This window comes from Mytilus edulis, chromosome 10 (genome assembly GCF_963676685.1).
Source record: "Mytilus edulis chromosome 10, xbMytEdul2.2, whole genome shotgun sequence".
In the NCBI taxonomy this organism is placed as follows: Eukaryota; Metazoa; Mollusca; class Bivalvia; order Mytilida; family Mytilidae; genus Mytilus; species Mytilus edulis.
In genome coordinates, this window is record NC_092353.1 from 20,526,289 (window position 1) to 20,540,689 (window position 14,401).

At 32.3% G+C, this 14,401-nt stretch overlaps 1 protein-coding gene across 2 annotated transcripts in view; it reads left to right on the forward strand.

Moving 5' to 3' along the window:
* LOC139490587 (neuroglobin-like) overlaps positions 1-4,399 on the forward strand; it is a 44,678-nt gene extending 40,279 nt beyond the window's left edge. For both annotated transcript variants that reach the window (XM_071277458.1, XM_071277459.1), the window contains exon 3: positions 3,796-4,399. In XM_071277458.1, coding sequence (XP_071133559.1) covers positions 3,796-4,165 — 370 coding nt within the window. In that variant the 3' untranslated portion in view covers positions 4,166-4,399. The remainder of the gene's footprint in view (positions 1-3,795) is intronic.
* Positions 4,400-14,401: the final 10,002 nt, after the last annotated feature.

Sequence of the window (14,401 nt, forward strand, 5' to 3'; positions counted from 1 at the left end):
ATGAATAAGATTTTTTATATCAAAAAGTCAAATTTTTCACTGTCGATGCCGTCGAGAAATATTACCATTTTTAGCGATGAACCAATCTGCACATCTCCAGAATACAAGGATGGGCAATAAATGTCGTCACTCTTGAAAAAAGGAAAAACACAAAAAAAAACTAAATTGCGAGGAAATTCAATACGGAAAGTACCTATCAAATGGCAAAATCAAAAGCTCAAACACATCAAACGAATCGAATGGATAACAACTGTCATATGCCTGCCTTGATACAGGAACGTATTTATCTACTAGTATTTCGAAAGTTAGATTTATGAATAAATACAAACAGCATATGTGATAGCAAGATTTGTGGTAATAAGACACTGGGGTAAAGCTGATGACCATAACTGCATTCACGGTCATCCCAAGATGTACCGGTCCAAGATGTCGGATGAAAAATAAGTGTTTCTGTAGCATTTTCTTTACAAAGCATACATTGGTACGATGTAAAGTTATAAAAGATTCACACGAAAATCGCAAATTACCACCGAGAAATGTGTATGAATCAGGAACTTGGATTTGAAAAAATCGCTAAGATGACCGTAAATCGTGATTTAAATATTTTCAAGATGACCGTTACATATAACAAGGATGACCGTGATTGGTAAATAGATGACCGTAATTTGTAAAGGATGACCGTAATTTATTAAAGATTACCGTAACACTTAAAGGATGACCATCAATTCTAAGAATTATCCGTATTTGTATTACCTGTTTGTATCAAAAAGTAAATCGTGTTCGAATAAAACGTATGTATAAGACTGCATTTATCCTATAGGTAGAAGAAAAATACATAGTTCACCATATGTAGCCTCCAAGTACACGCCAAACGATTTTTGCTTTATTTCTGGGATTCCTATTAATATCATATAATAAATACACCTTTTTAAAATACCAAAGCATATACACCCTATTGACATTATATCGATACAACTACCATTGCAAGTGGTTTTTTTATTTCAGATAAGTACATGCCTTATCATTATACCACCTGCAAATTCACGCCATTTAATGTAGACAGCATTTTGTTACACACTATAGACAATCATGTTTGTCCACAAACATTTACTTTTAGAAAGAAAGTTTTGAACGAAAACACTGGCCATTCTGCATATCGGTCTGTACATTTCGGTTATAAGCCAAATATAAATTTAGAAGAACAAACTGTTTCATTCAAAAGATGTTCCTCAAATTTTAAAGTCATTGGCGATTATGTAGAGGGAGGGTGTCAAACGGAATTAAAAAATAAACTTTATTAGGTAGTTAGTTTTCTCGTTTGAATTGTTTTACATTGTTATTTGGGGGCTTTTTATAGCTGACTATGCGGTATGTACTTTGATCATTGTTGAAGGTCGTATACGGTGACCTATAGTTGTTAATTTCTGTGTCATTTTGTTCTCTTGTGGAGAGTTGTCTCATCGACAATCATACCACATCTTCTTTTTTTGTATTTATGAACTATTGTCAAATATTGAAGCAAAAGTAAAAGAGATAGGGTGATACGAAGACTTCATTTCCGTATTGAAATCCATATCTAATGGAATATATACTAAATACGTTGCTTTTCATTTGTTACTGGATGTCGGAAGGTTTTATTCCCAGTCAACAATATACTCTACAAGATATGTTCCAGAAACGCTGGAATTCTGGATTACTATCAAGAAACTGTTCAAGGGTAAGGGGGTTAACTTTTAAGGGGTTCTAACACCTTGGGTAACGTTTTGCTCTGATGCTCGGTGGAACAGTCATATAGACAATCTGATTATCAGTGTTACGAAACATTTAAATATCCTGAGAAAACTCAAGTATCAGCTTTGTAGGAAAAACTTAGAAAAACTCTATTTAGTATTTATAAGACCAATCTTTGAATATGCAACTGAAGTTTGGGATAATTGCGGGATAGGATATGTTAATAAACTTGAAAGTTTGCAGCTAGAAGCTGCTAGAATAGTTACTGGTTTGCCTATATTTACAAAATCTGAAATTCTGTATGAGGAAATTGGGTGGGAAACTTTAGCTGACAGGAGGAAAAGACGAAAATTACAAATGTTTTATAACATTCAACATAACCAAGCTCCGGATTATCTATGCAAACTTGTTCCACCTAGTGTACAGAGCACAACTACATATCCCTTGAGAAATGGCAATGACATCATTGTTCCTTTTTGTAGATTATCTCTTACTAAAGAATCTTTTATACCATCAACTATTAACCTATGGAATCATACCGATTTGTCCCTTCGAAAATCAGACTCTATAGCAAAGTTTAAAATCCATTTAAAAAGGTTAAATACCACAAATAAAGATGTACCAAAGCACTTTCTATATGGACCGAGGAAACTAAATATGATTTTAACACAATTCAGATGCTACTCATCTTTCTTGAACTATGACTTGTTTAGAGTCAATATAATTGCTGATCCATCTTGCTTTTGTGGATGTAACATTGAGACTGTACACCATTTCCTTTTCGACTGCTCTTTATATATACACCAGAGAGAAATTCTGATGAATAATCTAAGATGGCTTCCTGATGACCTTATATATAATGTTAAGTTACTTACATCTGGTAATCCGAATCTCTCGTATGAACAAAATGTGAATATATTCAAACACGTATTCGAATTTATCAAAAGGTCTGAGAGATTTCTTGTTATGTAGAAAATGTATTTACGGTACATCCACGTCATCATCATCATCAACGTTTTCAATGTTTACATCTATTTCTGTTTCATTTTTTTTCCCTCAATTGATAGACTCGTAAAATATTGTTTATTTTGATATTGCATGCTCATATTAATATTGTATTGTAAATTATTGTCATTCGGAACGGACTTCATAAGTATGGCTTACTTGTGTCCAATCCATTTTACTTTGAGTAAATAAAATATGTTTAAACTAAGGGGTTCTAAAGCTAAAGGACTATTAGCTGAGAACATACCAGTAAATTCAACTGAATGCAGAATAAATTTTGCAGTTCCATCGGATCCGGTGTTGTCAAGGGAATGTTTAATTTTTGGCAGATGTTAAGATTCTAATGTGCTTCCTCTGGAAGCTCGATTACTGGATATTCATATGTTTAATTAATGGGGTTTTTTTCTTCAACTTTTCGTCGTATCGCTGTCAATTTGTATTCAAATTTTCATATCGTTATCAATAAATATTTAATTATTTACGAGAAATATGCAATCTACTATCATTGTCATAAACTCAAAATACGCAAATAGTTAAAAGAAATTGAGTAAATATATATTTATATCCGCTAACCGAGCCACTATTGAGACAAACTCATTAAAAAGCTATGAATATATGTGGATATTTCTTAGAATAGACGGTCATCCTTTAAAAGTTACGATCATCATTTACAAATTACGGTTATCTTTGACCAATTACGGTCACCTTGTTATGAATCGCTGATCCTGTTACGGTCATCTCGATTATGATTTACGGTCATCTTAGCGAGTTTTTCAAATCCAATTTCCTGTTTAATATAGATTTCTCGGTAGTAATTTGTGATTTCCGTGTGAATCTTTTATGACTTTACATCGTACCAATGTATGCTTTGTAAAGAAAATGATATAGATACACTTAAACAGACAATACAAATACTGACCTAATTTTTCATCCGACTTCTTGGGATGACCGTGAATGCAATTACGGTCATCAGCTTTACCCAAGGGGATAAGATACGACGAGTTATAAGTAGCTTAATTTGTTATGTATAATAACTATTGAATGATAATTTTATTTCAGAGAAATGGACGAGATTGAGCTTCGCAGATCTCCAATCTTCAAGGAGCATGCGTACAGATTTATGAGAGTTGTTGACGATTTAGTAGATAGTATGGATCAGCCAAAAACGCGCATTCAGCAAAATTTGATGATGTTAGGTGCCAAACATGCAACTTTTGAAGGATTTAGAATTGAATATTTTGAGGCTTATTCAAAGTCACTAATTGACGTTTGGGAATATACCATAGGAGAAGAATTCATACCGGAAGTTCGAGAAAGTTGGACTGAATTTTTCGATTATCTAGTGAAGTATATGTGTCAAGGTTATAATGTTTTTATCAACGAAACAGACGTGACTTGTAATGGTGACGATCATTTTAGATTCGAATGATGCTCACATAAATATCAAATGTATAATGTATAAACCAGTCACGGGACTTGAATGGTGACGATCATTTCAGATTCAAATGATGCTCACATAATTATCAAATGTATAATGTATAAACCAGTCAAGTGACTTGTAATGGTGACGATCATTTCAGATTCGAATGATACTCACATAAATATCAAATGTATAATGTATAAACCAGTCGTTATTATTTATTAAATTCTTTTCTATTTCGTCTTTCTGTGCCAATTATGCAGATGCAATTTGCTTCATTACATTTACTGCACATCTTTTATTCATGCCATAGAGCAGCATTTACCAATTATAGTCTAAACTCATAGATCTTGCAAGTGTAATGTAGAATGAATGTATTTACATTATACATAAGCACATCAATTATAAGTAGCTGAGACTATGCACTAGCCTTGAGGGAAATCATAATTCATATGTCATGTAGAAAAACGATATTTTAATTCGAATGTGACATTTTCATCGATTCTAAAGGTCGTGTTTATTATTTAAAAAAATCCAAAAAAAAATTAATCATAGTTAAAGTGCATTTTTTCCATCTTTTTAAAATATAAAAATCAGGAGATGTGGTATGATTGCCTTTAAATATAAAAATAAGGAGATGTTGCATGATTGCCTTTAAATAACAATAAGGAGATGTGCGAAAAAGACATATATCCAGCAAAGTTCAAATGAAATGGATGTTAGCAGTTATAGGCAACCGTACGGACTTCAAACTTGATAAAAACTCTGTATGGTCGGCTGTAAAAGGCACCGACATAAAATAGGGTACAAAAAAATAGACAGAATACGCAATTGAAAAAAACAATTATAATAAAGACTTAATTTGAAGAAACCCGACAAAACCAGGGCAATAAAATGCAAAAGACAAACAAACGTTCACGAAACACTACATACAAAACTAAGGCTAAGCCACACGAATACCTGCAAAAACCATATCTATATTCAAATAAACGTCAACGATTTCTCAGTATATTCTGCACTTCAGAACGATACTATTTGTTTTGTCTTCCATGTTTTAAAGTTTTCAGGAAACCCGGTGCTACATTGTCCAATCCTTTCCATGTACCATTTCATTCTAGATTCTCAAATTAAAATTGAGAAGGATGTATCCCGTTTTGTTAGAATTGTGTCTCGTATATTATCTGGGGTAATTTGGAAAGTGACTTGCGATTTTGGAATATTTTTCACATTTGAAAGCTTTATACGCACTTTTGATATTCCTTTCTCGTTCATCTTATTTTTCTGGCATATAGAACTACTTATTTGGCAATTATATCACATCCTATTGGCTCTTCGGGGAATCATTTATCACTTTTTATTTTGAAAAACAGTTTGAATAACCCTATAAAAGATTACAATTATGATCATCTGTCGTAATTTTCTTTCTAGTGTGAAATTAAATGAAAAATATTGTCACTTGGGAAGATAAAGTTGCAAAAAAAAAGTATCTTTTATTTCGTAGAAATGTAGACCGAAACCGCAAGAGTCGGGAATATGTGGTGACATGTTTAATTAAAAGGTGAATTTGTATTTGTATTCTTCGAAAGAACACTTGCTTGTGCAGTTTTTGTATTTACTTTTGTTCCCCTACTCTACCTTTAGCCTATTTGTTCAAAATTCTCCAAATCTGGACCATGTTTCATTCAGTGACTGCCTCTTTATCTAAATATTTTGTTGGCGTTATGACCTTTTTATATTGTCTGTACAATTTAGTTTTTATTCCATGGACCAGCAGTGGCATCCATTGTGATTGCAATCGAAAGACTCTATAAAATGATCTGAAGTTATCAAGGGACCATGCAAGGCTCATACATCGACAGAAACTGCCAGCGCCATGATAAAAACAAAAAACAAAACGAAAGGAAAGAAAGGAAGAACAAACAAGTTCACAAAATAAATCGATGACATCGATCTTTTCTAATTATTTGTGTGTGCCGTATATCTCACACCTGTGTTTATTCATATGAAATGGTTCTCGCTTACAATGTAGAAGTAACTATGTTCTTTTTCGGCTTATTTCTCTTGTAATGAAGAACATTATTAATTTTGTATTTTAAAATTATTTCACCATGTTATATAAAATGGAACAAAAATGGATAGCTGACCTGATGCAAAACCATATATATAATTGTATATACACAATGACATACGTGTTATTAAGACACATATTTTTCTTCCTGAGAATATTGTAGAGACGGAAACCAACACGACGAAAATGATTATCTAAGATTTACAATAGACACCTGTCTAAACCATATAGCTAGCGTCAATTACACCGGAGTCTGATTCCGACTTAGTCATATAAAATTGAGAATGGAAAGGAGAAAAAGATCAAAGAGACAACAACCCAATCAAAGAGGAGAAAACAGCCGAAGGACACAATAGATCTTCAGTGAGAAAATCACGCACTCAAGGGAGTGATTCAGATAGCTCTTAAACAAAAATATGTAATAGTTCAGTAATAATGGACGTCTTACTAAACTCCGAAATATATAAAAGAAACTAAAATGAAGAATTAAACAAGACTTACAAATTAAAGGCCTAGAAACTCCTGACTTGGAACAGGCGAAAAATTGCGGCGGAGTTAAACATGTTTTAAAGATCTCAACCCTCCCCCTATACCTCTAGCCAATGTAGACTATAGACATAGAGTTCGTACAAATATTCTAACAAACAATACACAAACGCAGTAATTTATTTATGAGAGACCATTTAACACAACATTCAAGTCTTTATTCCAATTCAATCGCTTTCCTGTGGCTTAGAACCATATTCAGCGGCCGTTTGCACTTCCAGAACAGTTAACATCCATTGCAGAGATTGAAAGAAAGATAACTCTAATTCAAATACCACACTATCACAAAGCTTTAGGCTACCTGAAAAATAAATATTATATCTATTAAGTTTGCTTAAGACGTCTGCCATTCCTGTTCCAACTATCTTTTGGGAAAGATTGTATATGAAAGATACGATACATGATAGTACTTGCTTTGTCAATTACAACACAATATACATGTATAATTTGCATACGAATCTTCGGTGAAATCTTTACTGTGATTTGTGATTGCACTGTGAGATTGTAAATTGTGAAATATTAGATTTTTTTGCAAATCAAAAGAAAATGATACTACGAAGCTAACTTAAACCTTACAAGTGGCTATTTCATTACACAAAAAAAGTCATATACAATTGACACATTCTATACAACTGAGAAACACAATCTTTATTGAACTAGTATATATTTGTTTAGGGGCCAGCTAAAGGACGCCTCCGGTGCTGGAGTTTCTCGCTGCATTGAAGACCTATTGGTGACCTTCTGCCACTGTCTATAGTCGGGTTGTTGCCTCTATGACATATTCCCCATTTCCATTTTCAATTTTACATATATCAAATGGACGAGGTAATTTTATAAAATAAAGCGAAGTGCATTTAAAGGAAGATAAATATACGAAAAAATTATATTGGTGGAGGTACAGAACCATAATATATCAAGGAACAGTTGCGATTTTGAGTTGCTGCAACTTCTAAGCAAGGACCATGTTTATAAATTCGGCAAATTGCAGTACTTCGGGAAAGTCCGTAGACTGAGCCTGGTAAACTTGCTTCGGAAGTTGGAGTTGTTGGTGTTCATCTAAACAGTTACTTGAAAAGAGGTAAAATAACGACTTTTATCATTAACAAAACAAAATATCAAGGAAATATGAAAAGAAAAACAACTCAAAGTGATCAGTTTGAAAAAAAAATATATAAATTGTGCAGAATATTTTAAGCACAAATGGTCCGTTTTGTGTCAAAAGTACATGTATCTATTGCACACTTTACTTTAAACCAAAAAAAAATGCTGTTGATCCTCGAATCAAAGCCAATAGAAAATGAGATTGGTATTCGTGTTATTTTATATATATCTTACATTTCATTCAAGGCAAGTTATTTAATTCTATCTGGTAAGTTTTCATATAATTTAAATTGAGACGTAAAAAAATACTTTCAAAAATAATATTTAAACTGATTTTATAATTACATGTTGTGCTTGTATCGAATATGTGTGTCGAATTAAAATCTACCAAACACAGTTTTCTCTAAGCTTTTAATATCAATTCAATAGTAAAATCTGATGTGTGAATAACACTTTACAGTTCACTTATTCATTAAAGATCGTATAATTTGTAATGTTTCAATTACTTTTAAAATGATTCAGAAAAACGCGATTTCAATTTGTAGAAGTTTTTTAAATAAACAAAAACGTACCTTTTTCAATCGTTTAAAGCATTATCAGTCGACGTTGTCTGAAGCACAAGCACTGTCGATCCATTGCAACAAGGAATCCCTGGTATCCAGTTCATTATTCCTGTGATTTGTGAAATTACTGCAAATGCTTTCTGCTGAAGAATAATTTTCTGACATTTGAAACGACAATTCCTTTAAATGATTGTCTTTTTTCTCTTCGGTGTTGATTTGTTCATGTACAGCGTTTTCTAAATATCGAATATATTTTATAGTCTTTCTAAGTATTTCAGCTTTGCTCATTTTTCTTGATGTCCATTCTTCTGGTAGCTTACCCTTTAACTCTTCAAAAACATGACTTATTTTTCTAACACGATGTCGTTCACGAAAATTTCTATCAATTCGGTATTCAGACGAATTGGTATTGTTTAAATTATACATGTTTTTTTGTTAGTAACGATATATTGAGGTTGCACGATATATATAGTAAAGCAACAGACGATTTAAAGAAAACTGATGAACAATTATATTAATTTTCTAACTTTTACATCTTTTGATTTAAAATCTTAAAAGACAAGATACCGCCATTAACTATAAGATCGGTGAATGTTTGGTGATACATCGTGACAAATAGCGCCATTATTGTGTGATTAGCACCATGCGGTTCTATTCAACTCGATAAACGGTGAACCGTTAGCTTATGCGCCAAAGTAAAGAACAATTAGCACATTTTATAATTGCCCTCAATTTGATAGCACGCGACAGTTGTTTGAATATACTTCGATTAGTAATAATGCTTATGGAACATTGTTTTTATTCTTACGTTCTTTTCTCGAAGTTTTGAATTCAATATTTTTTCATCAGTAATCGCTAATTTCGGACTTTGAATTAAACCGATTTCATGTACGTAATGATTCTGTTAAACCTTATACTTTAGTTTAAGATGCAAGATAAAGAATTGACGATCTATTTTAAAAAGCTAGGGGTTCGATAGAAATTGGATAAAATGCACATTGATCCACACTTACGAGAAATCTTTTTCTTTTTAATATTTGCATGAGAAATTTTAAATTTGCTATTAAAGAGCGAAAGTATAATGATTAGTACAGTTGAATACATGTTTGGATGAAGTCCTTTTTACACTTTTATATGGGCAACAATGTATATGGTTATGTAATGCAATGAAGAATAATTCTACTTATATAAGCTATTAAATAAATCATGAAGTGGTCACCTGCAGACTATATTACTAAGCTTGTCCTAAATCAAATTATACTATTTCATTTTGAGTTATCTCCCTTCAGCTTATCTTTTAAATAATTCCTTTGCTGAGAAAGCATTTAAACAAAATTAAAAAAAATTGATGTGATAACAGTAACTTTAACTTACAAAACATATACGTGCAATGAGTCAATGATACAATCAAAAAGATTTTTAAAAAAAACCAGTGTTGATAAATTAGCTGTATTTTCATCTCTGACTAAGAAGATATGAATCAATACATATTCATACTGCAGATAAAATGAACAGCCAAGCATCAAAGAAGAAGACAGAATTTGGCTGTACCAATGAGAATACTTTCATTAGATATTATCTACATGTTTGATAATGTTCTTTTCCTTTTAGTCTCGAACATGCTGATTAACAATACCAAGGCCTTGCAATCTTCGCTGCGAGGAAATGTGACATGACTGCCAATGTGATAGCTCGGTCTTCTTTTAAACTGAGTTTTACTGTACGTATTACTGAGTGTTTATTTTTTACATTGACTTGAAGTATATGGAGAGGGTTGAGATCTCACATTACATGTTTAAACTCATCGCATTTTTGCGCTAGTATAAAGTTAGGCTCCTCTGGCCTTTGTAAGTCTTGTATGATTTTCAATTCTAGTTCTCATTTCTATATTTGAGTTTAGCATGGCGTCTTTCATATAGCGATTGTGAATTCAAAACGACAGTTCGATAATGTTCATATGAAATAAATTACACGCGATTTGAGTAACTGCGAGCTTCTGTTAATTTGAAATCATTTGTTACAGGTTACAGTCTATGGAAGAAGCGATTCGATAAAAACTTTTCTTATATCAACGAGCGATATTGTCTTATATCAACGATTTGCATTGTGGGAAATTTCAAACGAATGTTAGCATTTGTACGAAGATAGGCAGATTTCTCGGTATAAAGTAATGACTCTTTTCTTAAAACAGGGTGACATTTAACACGACATACGTTTGGTGTATAATTTTCATGAGTTATTTTATGTAATAACAAGCAAGGTGTATTTAAACGAGAAAATTGAATTATTGAATAAATAAAACATAAATGCACGATTTATCATTTGTAGATGTACACACTCTATAAATATATCATGTAGCAAATTCAGTGGGATGCAATTGAGATGAATTCAATTGTTTGCTACGCCAAAATCACCTATAGGTCAACGATACTGCTATATTTTAAAATATCAATGCGGTATTTGTCTTTTATCATAGCGATGATTTTTTAATATCAATAATTTATGAATGCGATACTTTTCTAATATAACTGCTATAAATATAAAATGAATACGATTACACGTCACAATGCATGTCAAGATAACTGCAAACATAATTCACAAACTTAGATCATGACCGGTTTAATGTTTTAGGATCAATATCACTAAAATTTCGTAGCTGTAACAAAATTAACGCTTACATGAACTCATCATTTCAAAAATGTTTCTTTACCCTATTGATAGTTGAAAGTGTTAATAATCTGTTCAGTCTATTGTTTTCAATTCCATGGTTTAACCGACTAACTAACATGTTTAACCCCGCCACATTATTTATGTATGTGCCTGTCCGAAGTCAGGAGCCTGTAATTCAGTTGTTGTCGTTTGTTTATAATGTGTTACATATTTGTTTTTCGTTCATTTTTTTTTTTATATAAATAAGGCCGTTAGTTTTCTCGTTTGAATTATTTTACATTGTCTTATCGGGGCCTTTTATAGCTGACTATGTGGTATGTGCTTTGCTCATTGTTGAAGGTAGTACGGTGACCTATAGTTGTAAACGTCTGTGTTATTTTTGGTCTCTTGTGGACAGTTGTCTCATTGGCAATCATACCACATCTTATTTTTTATCATTCTATTTGAAGTGATGATGCAATGGCGGAATTTAAATGCGGTTGCAAATACGTCTACCGACCTATTACATTATAATATACTGGTCACACTGCTATAGCCTATCCACCTTGGTAATATCGAAATAGACAAAAAATATCATTACTTAAAAGAAACATTCATTCAAACAATCCAATCCAATACAGCTCCAAATTACAATAAATAGTCAAATGGTAAAATAAATAATCCAAACAAATTAAAATGTACAAATGCAGATGTCCCGAACTTTGAAGATACCAACAGAGTAGCATCAGACTATAAATTGGACAACTTAACGAAAATAAAAAATATAAGAAGATGGTGCATGACTTCGAATGAGACAACTTTCCATCAAAGTAATAATTTGTTTAGAGTAAACCATTATAGATTATAGATCAAAGTAGGTCCTTAAACACGGAGCCTTGGCTCACAGCGAACACCACGCTATATAGGAACAAAAACATTACTAGTGTTAAACCATTCAAACAGGAAAACCAACGGTATAATTTGTAAAAAAAAAAAAAGGAGATTCAAAAGTACATGTCAGATTATTTCGAATCAATCAGAACGAGGACAGTATGATTCATCTTTGTCACAAGTTAGTTTCATTGTTATTCAATGAAAGTCTTCCATGCGTTCGTTGCGAGCATATTGGATATTATCAGATTATTACATGCAATATTGCATGTATTATCAGCCCTAGGTTCAATATCAGCCTAATAGCCGCATGGCTCGAGGGCTGATAACACATGCGATATGAAAAATGACATGTTATGATATTTTTATCATATGCTTCAACAGTACAGAAAAATAACAGATGCATATATTGATCCTTTTACGTGCATGGTTCCCGAAAAGAAGTTGGAAGAGTAAAAAGTTCACGGACGTCGGACCCAAACTTTGATACATTCAATATGAAATATTTTTATCATATGCCTCAACAGAGAGAGAGAAAAAAAAACACATTTTTATATGGACGAATCGACAAAAAAATAATTCAACAATATACATAATGATGTTGGTAAATCAACTTTTTTAAAGTAACTTTCTAAATTTTTTTTTTTTTTAATTTAATTTATTTATTTTACACAATATACTTTCCAGTATTCAAATAAAATTGAGAAAGGAAATGGTGAATATGTCAAAGCGACAACCACCCGACCATAGAGCAAACAACAGCCGAAGGCAACCAATGGGTCTTCAATGTAGCGAGAATTCCCGCACCCGTAGGTGTCCTTCAGCTGGCCCCTAAAATATGCATAATAGTACAGTGATAATGGACGTCATACTAAACTCCGAATTATACACAAGAAACTAAAATTTAAAATCATACAAGACTAACAAAGGCCAGAGGCTCCTGACTTGGGACAGGCGCAAAATTGCGGCGGGGTTAAACATGTTAATGAGATCTCAACCCTCCCCCTATACCTCTAGCCAATGTAGAAAAGTAAAAGAATAACAATACGCACATTAAAATTCAGTTCAAGAGAAGTCCGAGTCTGATGTCAAAAGATGTAACAAAAGAAAATAAATAAAATGACAATAATACATAAATAACAACAGACTACTAGCAGTTAACTGACATGCCAGCTCCAGACCTCAATTAAACTGATTGAAAGATTATGTCTTCATCATATGAATATCAGGTACAATCCCTCCCGTTAGGGGTTTAGTATCATACTATCATAAAATATATGAGAAGAACATAACCCGTGTCATGCCAACAACTGTTTTTTTAGAAATAAATGTGTTTAGTTCCGATGCAAAGACCCTATCAGTGAATCAATGTTAAAGCCAAAATATGCAATCTTTAATGACCTGACAACAGTATCGTAACTATATCCCCTTTTAATAAGTCTATTTAAAGGTTTTGTTAGTTTCTGAGGAGAATACTGACATTTTTGTGCTTTATAAAGAATATTTCCATAAAATTTTGGATGTGAAATACCTGAACGTATAAGATGTCTGCATGTTGAGTTATATTTACGAATTATTTCCTTATACCGGTGATAAAATTTAGTAAATGTTTTGACCAGTTTGTGATATCGAAAACCCTGGTGTAATAATTTTTCAGTAATACATAAATTTCTCTCGCTAAAATCTAATACATTGTTACATACACGAGCGAATCGTACAAGTTGAGATATATAAACACCATAAGATGGTGACAAGGGAACGTCACCATCTAAAAATGGATAATTAACAATAGGAAATGAAAAATCATCTCTTTTATCATAAATTTTTGTATTAAGCTTCCCGTTTATGATATAGATATCAAGATCGAGGAAAGGGCAGTGGTCATTGTTATCATTAGCTTTATTTAAAGTAAGTTCTACAGGATAAATTTCTTTAGTATACATACTGAAGTCGTCATTATTTAGAGCCAATATATCATCCAAATATCTAAAAGTATTGTTAAATTTTTGTATCAAATGTTGTTTTGATGGGTCTTTGCTAATTTTAGTCATAAATTGTAACTCATAACAATACAAAAACAGGTCCGCAATAAGTGGTGCACAGTTAGTCCCCATTGGAATTCCAATAACTTGACGATATACGGAATCTCCAAAGCGAACAAAAATGTTATCAAGTAAAAATTCAAGTGCATAAATAGTATCAAAGCATGTCCAATTGACATAGTTCTTTTGTTTATTGCTACTAAAAAATGAATAACTGTTTTGTACACTACTTAGTTATGTTTTTCACTGAAAACGTAGCATTGAGGTGTGTTTTCCGGAATTTGCCCAGTATCACCGGAATGCCATGTGATAACGTTACGGAAAGGCATGTGATAACAATCGAAGCATGTGATAAACTTTTCATATCAGCCCGCTAAGCACCAAT